At 39.2% G+C, this 12,406-nt stretch overlaps 1 protein-coding gene across 1 annotated transcript in view; it reads left to right on the top strand.

Moving 5' to 3' along the window:
• The window catches only part of HGFAC (HGF activator), a 38,895-nt gene extending 26,892 nt beyond the window's left edge, over nt 1-12,003 (top strand). The window contains exons 8-14 of the mRNA XM_066549216.1: nt 176-350; nt 2,663-2,748; nt 3,199-3,439; nt 5,929-6,068; nt 8,182-8,322; nt 9,321-9,469; nt 11,833-12,003. Of these exons, the coding sequence (XP_066405313.1) occupies nt 176-350; nt 2,663-2,748; nt 3,199-3,439; nt 5,929-6,068; nt 8,182-8,322; nt 9,321-9,469; nt 11,833-12,003 (1,103 nt within the window). The remainder of the gene's footprint in view (nt 1-175; nt 351-2,662; nt 2,749-3,198; nt 3,440-5,928; nt 6,069-8,181; nt 8,323-9,320; nt 9,470-11,832) is intronic.
• Nucleotides 12,004-12,406: the final 403 nt, after the last annotated feature.

Genomic DNA, 12,406 nt, shown 5'->3' with positions numbered 1-12,406 from the left:
CTTGGGTTCCTTTTTTCTTTATTAAAAAAAATTCTTGTTTGGTGCATTCAGGTCCTGTTTAAGGAAAAAGGCATTACAAAGTTGGGCTCTCATTTCAACCCTCAGCTGTGAAGTAAGTACTTAACATGCAGTTAGCATTGATTCCTGATTCCTGACCAGTCTCTTCCTCTGCCAGTCCCGAGCCAACGGTGCTACATCGGCAATGGCACAGATTACAGAGGGACAGCCAAGACAACCATCTCTGGACACAGCTGCTTGCCTTGGAATTCTGACCTGCTTTACCAAGAGCTTCATGTTGACAGCATTAGGAAAGCAGTGGAGCTTGGTCTGGGACCCTTTCCTTACTGCAGGTGAGGAAAGTTCTTGTTTGTCCTGCGTTTGTACATCCAGAGATGGACGTGATGTGGAAATGAGAAGGGCCAGGGATCTCAAAGCAGGGTTCCCCTGTCTGAGGAAAGCCAGACTGACCTCAGTAATCAGCCAGCCTGACAAGAGTGATTTACAGAAGACAAGATCTGGTAGAAAGGCTCAATCAATACCTGGGTCTGCTAAGAGAAGCTCAGACACAAAATAATGTTGGAAATTCCAGGTCCTTTTCTTTTCCCCTAGGTAATGAGGTTTTTTTCCCAAATGAGACCATAATGCAAAACTTTTGACATTGTTCATTAATGCTTATCCAAAAGGAGAAATCAATGCACTAGCTAAATTGAAATGGCTAAATTTAACATTTTATTCTTTGCTTGTGAAAGACATACCATAAAGAAATATTTTTAAAAGGGACAAGTTATTTGAAAATGAAAAATCAAAGCACTATATTTAAATAAGATTGAAATGGGATGTCAAATTTATTTTTTTGGGTTTCTTACAAAGGAAAACTATTGCCAAAGATGTCCCAGTGTTTAAATTTTGATTGCACCACATAATGATAAACTACATTTCTCCTGAAGTTTTCTATATGCAGTTAAGCTATAATGAAAATAGCTTGTGCTATGTAGGTTTGTGCCTTCTCCTCAGTCACCTTATGTTCTTCCCCCTGTTTCTGAGGTATCCATGAGCTCAATGGATATCCACAAATAAAGGAAATGTTTTTATTTAGAGAGAATATTTCTCATCCTGGAGATGAAAAAATGCTAAACCTGCCAAACTATAGATGATTCTTCATAAATTACTGGTTGATGCCTTTTGTTTGTTTGCTTGATTGCTTGATTGAAGATTTTGTTTGTTTGCTTGATTGCTTATTTATGTGTGTGTGTGTGTGGTTTTTTTTTTTTATGGAACTTAGACCAGTAGTTCAGGAAAATCAGAATCTACTGCACTTCTTAATTTGTTTGGTGATAAAAAGTGTACATGAATGCTGAAAGTAGCCCTTCTCTATCTAACACAAACTAACAATAAACAATTCCTACCCTGTCCTTTAAACCCTCCCACCTTGATTTCCAATGCTTGCTCCTCATGCAAACATTTCAGCATTTGATTTATGGTGTCCCAGCACAGTGTGGCAATTTACCTGGCACATATTTTGTGCTTTGATGAAACTTGAGCCCTTTGATTTTCATCATTTATGCCCAATATTCACTTCCAGATTTGAAATGCAGAGAACAAAATGGTGTAGGAGCTGATGTGTTCATGTTCTGTAGAGCTGAGAAAAAAGCTTTTCACTTTTTTGTCAGCTTGTTACAATTTCTGGGGATATCTCTGCTGTACTATATAATCCTGCAGATATCTTCTTCTTCAAATAGTCTAATTTAGAAACATTGTTGGTGGAAGATGACTCAACCTGTGTTGCTTCTTCAGTTCTGAGAATTTGAAAGTGCTCTTATCTTTTTCTGAAGTGCAGTCAGATTGAAAAAGAAAAAAATAACCGAAGATAGTGCTTGTGATAAATCCAACTGAAATTAGAATTACTGCTTATCTGGAGCTCTGAACTACCTTGTCTATTCTTCTTAGTCTAATAAGTCTCCCTATATTCTTGGAGGTGTAAACGGGGCAGATTTCTGGTCACTTATAATGCACTGATAAAGACAGGTGTACCACAGAGAAACCCTAATGGAATCAAACCAAAATCTGTTTAACACCAAGGTAATAAAGGGAAAAATGGTTTCCATTACTCCTTTTTCTTTTCCCAACCTTTCTGAGGAATACAATATTTTCTTGAAATAGTCTTTCATTTCCTCAGACTCTCCAGGGAATGTGAACCTGAGATTTGCAAATTCATTTTTGCTAGCTATTCTTGTTATGGATTCTCTATGATTCTACTTGTGTTGGAATCTCCTCACCTAAAAAATAACCTAAAACACGAATCTCTCCGATAGGATTTAGTTCTGAAAATAGCTGAGCTGATACCTGTGAAAGCACTTCAGTGTGGGCTGTAGTTAAATGCTGTGAATGTGCTCATGCATCCAAATACTTGTAGGCAAGTTTTACAGGTGTTCAGTCGTGTCAGTATTTCATGTCCTAAAGAACCTTAGTCTTGGTTAGTTTTAAGATGAATAATTATATTGAAAAGCTGCTCACCCTTGTAGGTGAGTCCTTTGTCACATGGCTCAAAATCTGAGAGCCCTCAGTGCTCTGTATGGTGCAAGAGGAAAAAGAAAACCTTTGGGAAGCTTGGAACAAAACTGTGGTTAATGCTTGTAATTCCCTCTTCCCCTGAATTCACCAGAAATCCAGATGATGATGATAAGCCCTGGTGTTACATCATGAAGGACAGCAGTTTGTCTTGGGAGTATTGTGACATTCCAAACTGTGGTATGTAAAGGCTTTCTTAAAATCCATGCTATGAATGAATGAAGATTTATTGATACTACAACAAGGTTTCACTGTGTCATTTTGAATGCTCTACTGCTCCCAGAAGTGTTGAATATTTTACTGTTTCCAGTAAACAACAGGCTTCTTTTGCATTTTTGGAGTTGTGATACAGTCTGTGATTCTTGTCCTGAAACAGAAGCAGTGTCATACTACTGTTTTGGTCACAACCATCCCAATATCACCAAATTTTCTGCTAGAACATGCAAGGTGCCAGAAATTACTGATACATTGGTAAAACTTGTCATCACTCTGGGAATTACAGGCCCAGAAAAGGGAGTGGACCTCTGTGAACAATGAGAGGTCTACATCCTGAAGATTTATGAGACATGGTGTTTAATTCTAAAACAGAAAGATTCTGGTAGTCTGAAGCCATATCCCTTTTTATCTTAGCAAGCAGGGAAAGGAGGCCAGTAGTTCCAGCCAAAGTAGATAGTTCTGCAAGCACCAAAAGACCATGTGGAAGAAGACATAAAAAAAGAAGTTTTGTGAGACCTAGGATTGTTGGGGGATCTTCATCTCTGCCTGGATCTCACCCCTGGACAGCAGCTATATATATTGGAGAGAGTTTCTGTGGTGGCAGCCTGGTTCAGACATGCTGGGTTGTGTCAGCAGCACACTGCTTTGCTCACAGGTAAGCTCACCCCTTAGTGTGGCAGTGGGTCCTCACAACAAACCTGAACTGAAACAAGAAAGAAGATGAGATTATGAAAGAACGGTGTGTCAAAAGGAATTTCTGGCAATTTGAATACTCTTCGTGATCTGAAAAATGGCTTGGACTACTACAATCTCATAAGCCCTTATCTTGTTCCTTAGGGAGTCTCAAAGAGTCTAAACACCCTGACTAAAGGAATAAGGTAGGGTGAAGCAGCACATAGAATGGGGCATTGCATGTGCAAGAACCTGCAGGGGAACAGAAGTATTTCTCTTCTTCTTGGTTACCTTTCTGAATGTTTATGCCTGTTTTGAGATATAACAGAGATGACTGTGCTCTCTGCTGTGTTTTGTTCAGAAAGGCTGAGACAGCCAAGCAATGATTTATTGGAGACGATAAATTACTGCTGGTTGACACAAATAGAGTGGGCTGAGCTTTACAAGAAGCCACATGGAAGAACTTAAACTGTCAAATTTCTGAAGCTGATTTTCTTGAGAGATTTTTTTGTTTTCTCCTGTGGGACACTGGAGAAAATATTGATTATAGGATGCTCTTACTTTATTCTAAATACTTAATTTTCTACAAATGTTCAACACTTTCCCTGATTTCAGTTTGATCACGTTGAAGGGAAAAATATTACATCATTTGATACCCATTGTTCCTTTGCATAGTAAAGAAGCCAAGAGAAACAGAAAACCTTTTGCCAGAATATAGACACTGATAGCTTTTAGAGCTAATAATACCACTGTGAATGCTGTACTGAAGCATTTGGAGCCCAAGCCACAATGCATTTGTTTTTCAAATGTTGTGAAATAGCTACTAACTTTGGCAGCTGTTCAGGACATTTCCACCCACTTCCAGCTGGTCGTTTGGTATGTACAGATTTTCCATAATTACTGCATTGTAATCTGTGCTCTTCTGTTTGTTTAGTACCTCTGGTAGTCACAATTCCAACTGTTTTCCACTAGGCGACAATAGATACCTGTGCAGTTCAATTATTTCTTTTTTCTTTTCTGTAACCCCTCCTGTTTTACTTCTTTTCCTGAATGAACCATCTGTAAGTCCTAGCAGAACCATTCAGTGCTTCTAAAATTATTTTAAATACTGTTCCAGAAAGTGAACTTCCGCTGTTTTACAGGCCCAAAATTTGATTTTCAAGGAAGTTGATTTACTGCTGCAAAAATACTGAGAAAATCATGGCCTTACATATTGATTGAAGAACATTTTATTGTCTTCTTGTATGTCAGTAATACAGAATACCCTTTGCCCTTTCCTTTGTTAATCTTTAGCATAGTTCTTGTAGCAGGGTGGCTTCTATCTCTCTGCATTGTAATTGCCCAGAATCTCCTCTGAGTCCATGGCTGCTGTGCACTCAGTACTGGGGGAGGTTCTGTGGTGCTTTTGTACCTGTTGGGCACAGAAATGCAACCAGGGAAACTGCAATGACGCAAACCACTCTGTGTCTGTGCATGATGTGTGACACCAGATATTTCCTTCTCCTGCCCTGGGTAACAAAACACAGGCGTGCTCCAATGTTGAAGAAACTTGCTAACTTAATTCATTGTAGACTTATGCAGTTTGAATTAGTTTTAGAACAAGAGTGAAATGTGAATTCTTTTGCTTTCAAAGCTAGAGACTATATTGCCTTCCTAAACACTTCCTGATTATTCCCAAATGTCCCTTACTTCCCAGTTGCTATACTTGTTCTTACTAATTTACTTTCCTAGGACACTGGATATCAGAGGACTGTGGCCTTCTTAGAGTGAAAAACTGATAGCTGGAAAAGATGGTGTGAATTGCAAATACTGTGTTCTCCTCTGGCTGTGAAGTTTCCCATTAAATCCATGTGCTTTTGGGACTTCACCAGGTTGCTTTTGATTTTGGACAACAGATTTAACATAGATAAGCAAATCTCAGAACTGGTGATATCTTTTCAGTTGAAGCTTCCCGGATGTTCCTGAATTGTCAAAGTGCCAGCACCTTTAAATCTTGGCCCATGCCTGTAATTTTTTTCAGTAGACTGTTTTCCTGGAGAAACGAGATATCCACCACTGACTCATCTTTTGATCCTTCCTTTCTTTCTAAGCAGTTTTTGTAATCATTGGCAAAGCCGAGTTTAAGTTGACTCAGTTGAGTTTCTAGAAGAGGTGTTAGCACCCCCAAAGATGCTTGTTAGCCAAGCAGCAGCTGGGCACAGTGCCTGTGCTGGCCTTTTCCTTCTTTCAAGAAGCAGCAGCCTTTAATTAGGCTAATCAGGACCCACAGAGCATGGGTCTCACTGTAACATCTTTTTCCTTGCCCTCTGTATGCAGAAGCCTGGGGAACAGGTAAAGGCATTATGAGAGGGTAAATAATGGACATGGTGGGAGGCTGAGGTTATAATGGTTCATAGGATACCCAGCCACTGGAAAATCAGCTGCATTTGTCCTGCTAATCACAGAACTGCTTGTCTCTCTTTTGCATTACAGTCCACTAAAATCTACCATTCGAGTAGTTCTGGGTCAACAAATATTTAATAAAACAACTGATGTAACACAGACATTTGAGATAGAGAAATACATCTTGCATCCTCAGTATTCCGTATTCAATCCTACTGAACATGATATTGGTGAGTATTTGTCTTCAGACAGTTTTATTTTCCATTTACTCAACCTAGTTTCAAGTTTAGATGGTCTGTTAGAAACTGCCTTTAGAGTGGAAAAATCATAGATACTAGGAGAGGTTTTTGAATGCAGAGGATTCTTAGTTCTACCAGAGTTATAACAGCATCTGAAGGCTAGACAAATTCAGATGAAAAATAAATTGCAAATTTTAAATAATTATGATAATTAGCCTTTGGAGCAATTTACCTAGATGTGTGGCAGATTGATCATCACTTCAAGTCTTTGTGAGATTAGGCATTTTTTCAACTGAACCAGAAGCTGTAGGCTTGATGCAGGAATTACTTGGTAAAATTCTATTGTCTGTATTGTATAAAGGATCTGACTAGATGAATGTAATAACCCCATCTGCTCTGAAAACCTGTGGCACTAAGAATCATTTTTTTACACTGGGATAGATTTAAAAATCAGCTGTCTTATCAGTCAGAAGTTAAATGCCCTTCTGATTGACCTTATACTATTAGTCAGAATGACAATGGAGCAGCAACTTATTTCTTATTTTCTGATCTGCTCTTGTGAAAGTTGTCACGTCACCCCAGGGCATCAAGCTGTGTGAGCACTTTGTGAGATTATTTAATAGCCTGACTTTGGGAATATTTTAGGTCAGGCATGTACTGGCTTTTTTTTTTGGCTCACAGATGGTGAGTATTTTCTACTCTATAGCAAAAAGCATTCAAGTTCTGTGTTGGTGGGAGCTCTGTCACAGTGTACAAGGAGATAAACTGGATTTGAGACATTACTCTGCTCTCAAATCTCCTGGTGAAAACCCCCCATGATGCTTTGAGACCTCATAGCTTTTTTAATTACTCTGAAATTAGGTAGGCATGCCTCACCAGTGGGATATGTCCAAATCTAGGAGAGCTGAACATGGGGTGCCTAAGACAAGCCCAACTGCAAAACTAAATGAGAAAGAAGAAACTGTGTTGTGGGGGGAAGATGCAGGTGCTTGTTCTGTCCAGACAGTGATTTCTACTGATGCAACAGAAGAGTTTTGTCCTGCTGAAAATACTTTTCTAAAGGAAACAACCATCACATGAGTGTTTGCTAGGAAATTTGAGGGATTCAGAAGCAGACAGAGTTAGTGGGGAAGAGGAGCAAGGTGAGGACATTTGGGATCAAGGTTTGTGTGGGTTTCTCAGGCTGTGAGATACTTCTTCTTTGTTCCACTAAGGCAAAAAAACTAGCTGGTAGAGAAATAGCACCAGTGAGGTCACTTGCTTTCCACACAGCTGTGCTCACAAAACTCTGAGCTTCCTAAAGGCCTGATGAGAAGATTTAATAGGTGTGTCCACATTACCTCAGCTCTTTGAGTGGTGTGGCCAAACCAACATGCTGCCCTTGCTCCACTCAGTACAAAGCCCCCTTTGCTGCTTTATAGCCAACTGAAGAGATTTGCTACAGGCGAACCAATTTTTGAAATATTTCAGTGTCAACCTCATGATGCTGCACAGCTATGTATTCACACTGTTTACAACCCCATAACTGGTTAGTAAAGATTGTGTAGGTTATGTAATATTGTGCAGCTTCAAGAAGCTTGGTTTTGAAATGTCCCAAGGTTTTATTCCTTAATTTTAAAGATCTTGAATTTCGCTGAACTCAGTGATAACAGGACACGAAACACACCAGCTCTTGGAGTAATTAATTTTTTAAATGGAATTGGAATTAGGCCAGTGGCCAGGCTTTCAGAAGCAGTGAGTATTTGCACATCCCACTTATTTCAGCTGAAAGTTGGGGATATGTCACGGTTATTTAACTATAAGGTGGGAGGAGACACATGTATTTTCTATCTTCCCCCTTCTCTACAGAGGCAGTGAAGCAAAATCTGCTCAGTGAGCATAGCATAAAATAAATATTCCCACAAGGGGAGTAGCTGAATGTTTCAGCCTTCAATTTGCTGTGAAATCAGGTGCTGTTGAGATGAGTCTGTCTGTCTTTGATTGAAATATCTTAATTAAGAGAGGCTTAGGGGATAATTAAATTTGTATTTGAGACCCATTACTGCCAATCCCATTAAAGAAAAGGAACAGTCACTTTCTTCCTCCTGCATTTTCTGTTCTGCAGCTTTGATTAAGCTGAAGAAGAACGGCCAACGTTGTGCTGTGAAGTCCCAGTTTGTTCAGCCCATCTGCCTGCCAGAAAGTAACACTGTTTTCCCTGACCAGTTGAAATGTCAGATTTCTGGATGGGGACACAAGCATGAGAGTGAGTAAAATGAGATCTGCTGTTTGTAGAAAAAAATGATGATAATAAAAGCATAATGCTCAGGTATATGTTATACAGCTGAGAGTTTGGTAAAATGTTTTGCAAGGGACTTCTGGTGGGATTCTTTTTACCTACCTTTGGAGTTTACAACATTTACATCTGAAATAGTCATCCTGAACTTCCTTTATAGGCTTTGAAATTTGGAGTGTGGTTCCTTTGACCAAATGTTTGCACTAATTTCAGGATGGAAGGAGCTATGAGCTAGCTAGATCTCAGTGGACTGGGAGGGGAGAAAGTAGCTTGTTGGAGTGCCAACACCTGGAATTTTAGTAAAGTGAATCCTTCCCCTGATTTCTCCAGATAGAAATTTTTAACTTCACCATCAAGAAACTTTGAAAATGTTGATAGGAGAAGGCCAGGTAGACTTTGGGCTAAGAAGTGCTTACACCCAGCTTGAGAAAGGTGGAAAAAATCATCCCATCCTTTCAGAGGAGGAATTTCAGGATTATGAGGCTGAACCATGCTGCTTCAATGCTGAGATAGCAAAGACCTATGTAGGTAGATGAGAAGGACTGAGGAGCTGGCTGCCACATTTTGGTGACAGATAAAGTATGAGCAAAGATCCCAGCCTAATGTGCAGTCTAAAGATAAAAAGCAGTGGAGTCTTTGAAAAAAGGATGATTTATTATCACATCTGGAAACAGGTGAGAACCAGAGTGCTGGGGTACTGTTGCTGAGTCTCTAGAAAAAGGGAGAAGCCAAAATATATCAATGACTGGACATTGCAATACTGTTATTTTATGGAGTCTGCCTCGAGGATCAGAAAATGATCACTATAAAAATTATTTTATTTCAAAGGTGTCCATAACATGAATACTACTGAGAGGTGTTAAATATGTTTATTATGTGTTAAATGTGTTGTGCCTTGAGTTTTCCTGTTATGCTCTTGACATTCTATAAAAATGACTTTCTTTTCCTTTCTGGGAAATTTTTTAAAGATATATCTGGTTATTCAGATGTCCTGCAAGAAACACTGGTTCCACTTATTCCAGAGGAGAAGTGCAGAAGTCCTGAAATTTATGGAACAGAACTCACAGAAAATATGTTCTGTGCTGGCTACTTTGATAGCAAATCTGATGCTTGTCAGGTAATGCTGGGTCATCTCTAGGCAAGTGATAGAAATTATTTTGGTCACAAATGCTGCACTGTTACAATTCTTACTTTTGATCTTATAGTGTTCCTAAAGAAAAGAAATATTTCTAAAGAAAATAACTTTATATGACTGCTTCCACCTTCATTTTTTTGTTCTTGTTCAATGTCAATTAAGCTCTACAGAAGGGCTCCAGGGTATTACATTCCTCCTACCTTCACATAGGGCAGTGGCTGTGCACTGGAGGGTGTGTTGCTCTAGTCCTGGCTGAGCCTGCAGGTGGTGGCAATGGATTTCTGCCCAGCTGGCAGGGATGTGCCAGCAGGAAAACCAGCATGAACCTGAGTGGGGACAAATCCCAGAGCTGCTGCCTCTTGACTGAGGGAAAATAAGGACACCTGGGTAGGAGGTGAGGAGCAGTGGTGAGGCTTGGAGGAAGGAGCTGAGGTTTCTATAGTGGATGTGACTGAATGGTGTAGAATGTCAGTCAATAGGAAACTGTGTTATGTAACCTCAGTCTTTCATGAAATGACCTCATGCTCTCACTACTTTCAGTTATGTCACACCTTGGCTCTGAATAAGGATGCAGAATTGTTGTGGTGATAGATGAGACTTCTTAAAATGAAGGATCAGATTATTCCTTACATAAAACTTCAGATTTCATCTACAGCTCGTTTTGAAGGAGGGTTTTGCTCTATTAACATAAATTCGTGAAAAGGCAGCACAGAGCTAATAGCTGGCAGTGTAAGTGCAGGCGAGAATGTCATGTATACTGTGTGCTGGAAGCCCCACAGGGGTTATAAACATATCCAAAGAAAGGTGGCAAGAGTGAAATGGCAGCAGCCAGCAGTGGCTCAAGGCCAGGGCTGAGACTGAGGCTGCAAGGGGTCACACGAGCCAGAGAGATGGAAATGACCCTGCCTGCCCAGCTCCCCTTGCCTTTCCCAGGAAGTGCAAATAAGAGACAGCATTACAGGTGATTCTCTCTCCCTGCCCTGGACAAACAGAAATGGGAATGAGAAGGAGAAAAGAAAGTGGAGGGAAGGAGAAAGAAGTTGTACAAAGACAAGTGGTCTGGAGAGAATTACAAAGTCTGAGAAACAGCGATTTTGAATCAACAGATGTTGCTGAAGAACAGTGCTCATGACATGAAATCATTACTAGTGAATCAATAATTCATTTTTCCCTATTGTCAGACTTGTAGTGGGGTCTGAGGAGAAATAATGTAGACTTCTGAATGTAACAACAGATGTAGCTGACCTCTGAGTTTTCTTAATGTACACTTAGGATATTAACCTGTAAACCATCTGTTATGTATAAAAAAATATTCCAAGACCTAGAAACTTCAAACAGACAATGTGTTTCCCTTGATTATTTTTAAAAGATTTTCTTGGAAACTTTTGTCATTTAATTAGTGCACTGATGCCAAAACTGCAATCAATTAGACTAATTGTGAAAAATATGCAAACAAGCAAGAATTCATCTGATGTCCCTCACTTATCACAGCAATCTTCAGTATAAAGGCAACGCAATTTTTCTATGTATTTTGGTCTCAAGGAATTTTTCTTTTGAGATAGGAAAAAAATATTTCTCCTTGGTCCCAAATAACTAGAGTGATGGCTGCTTTCACCAGTACCATTTACTAAGTCACATTTTTAACTTATAGCATTTTAATTTCTCTAGAAAGTCAATCTAAGAGTAACAGAAATAATAAAAACCCCTGTCCTGAATGTTTTCAAGGTTTAATATAAGTAGAAATGTTCAAAACTAACCCTTGCTGTAGTGTAGTTTGGGCTGCTTTTCAGTTTATGGTTTAATGACGAGATAAATACTCACTAGCAAATTCAAACACACGCAAAACCCCATATGCCACATAAAATTACAGAATCCCACAGTCCCAAAGTGTGGCTGTATGCAACATCTTTCTTTGAAAACTCTCATGTTCTCTGAAAGTTGCAATAAACTGCATTGAGAAACTCTCCAAATGCACCCATGTAACCCTTCCATGCAGTGCTGATATTACAACGCAGTGCCAAGCCCCAAAGGCTTGTTCACTTCCATTAAAAATTATCTACATCAACCATGCTTTTCAGTAGGTCTCTGAATCTAAAATGTTCATGTTTTTAAACAAAATCTGATATTTTGATGCTTTTGTTAATGCATAGTTTTAAAAATCCACCATTATATTTGAATGTGACTAAAAATGCTTTCTATAATGAAACTTCAGTGAACTGGTGTTTTTTTGGTTTTTTTTTTAGTTTAAATCTCATGTGCAATAATTCCTATTTTATGACTTTCCCTAACTGATCTTCTGACTGCTTTCTATCAAATTAGATAACCTTTGCTTACTTTTGATGCAGGGAGATTCTGGTGGACCTCTGGCTTGTGAGGAAAATGACATCTCTTACCTCTATGGAATTATCAGCTGGGGAGATGGCTGTGGCAGAGTCAACAAACCTGGAGTATACACAAGAGTGACAAACTATGTCCAGTGGATTAATGAGAAAATAGGCCCCCGAAAAACTAGTTGAATAGTTAAATACATTAACATTTGAAGCAGGGTTCTGGAGTATTTTGGTTTTATTAAAATGGCATATATTTTATTATAAGCTGGAATGAAAACTCTCGTGGTAATTCTTAGCAGTTCCAAGTCAGGCCACCAAAAGCAGCCCTGCTCCATCTGATGTCAGCTGCCTTGATCTATCATTCAAGGGCTTTGGATTGCTCAACACACATGACTGCCTTTATTTGTCTTGATAAAAAATATCTTAAACATATTGAGACAGTGCACAAAAATCTGCAACTCTCTGTCTGCTTGGTGGATTACCTAAAAAGGGATTTGATCTGTTCTGCAGTTTCTGGTGGAGCTGTCAGCCCCCAAACCAACCTGCAACAGTACTGTCCTTGTATTCTCAGTTGAAGTAAAAAAATAAA

This window comes from Molothrus aeneus, chromosome 4, assembly GCF_037042795.1.
Source record: "Molothrus aeneus isolate 106 chromosome 4, BPBGC_Maene_1.0, whole genome shotgun sequence".
In the NCBI taxonomy this organism is placed as follows: Eukaryota; Metazoa; Chordata; class Aves; order Passeriformes; family Icteridae; genus Molothrus; species Molothrus aeneus.
Note: the sequence above shows the minus strand (reverse complement) of the source record. Positions and strands in the feature narration are given on the sequence as shown.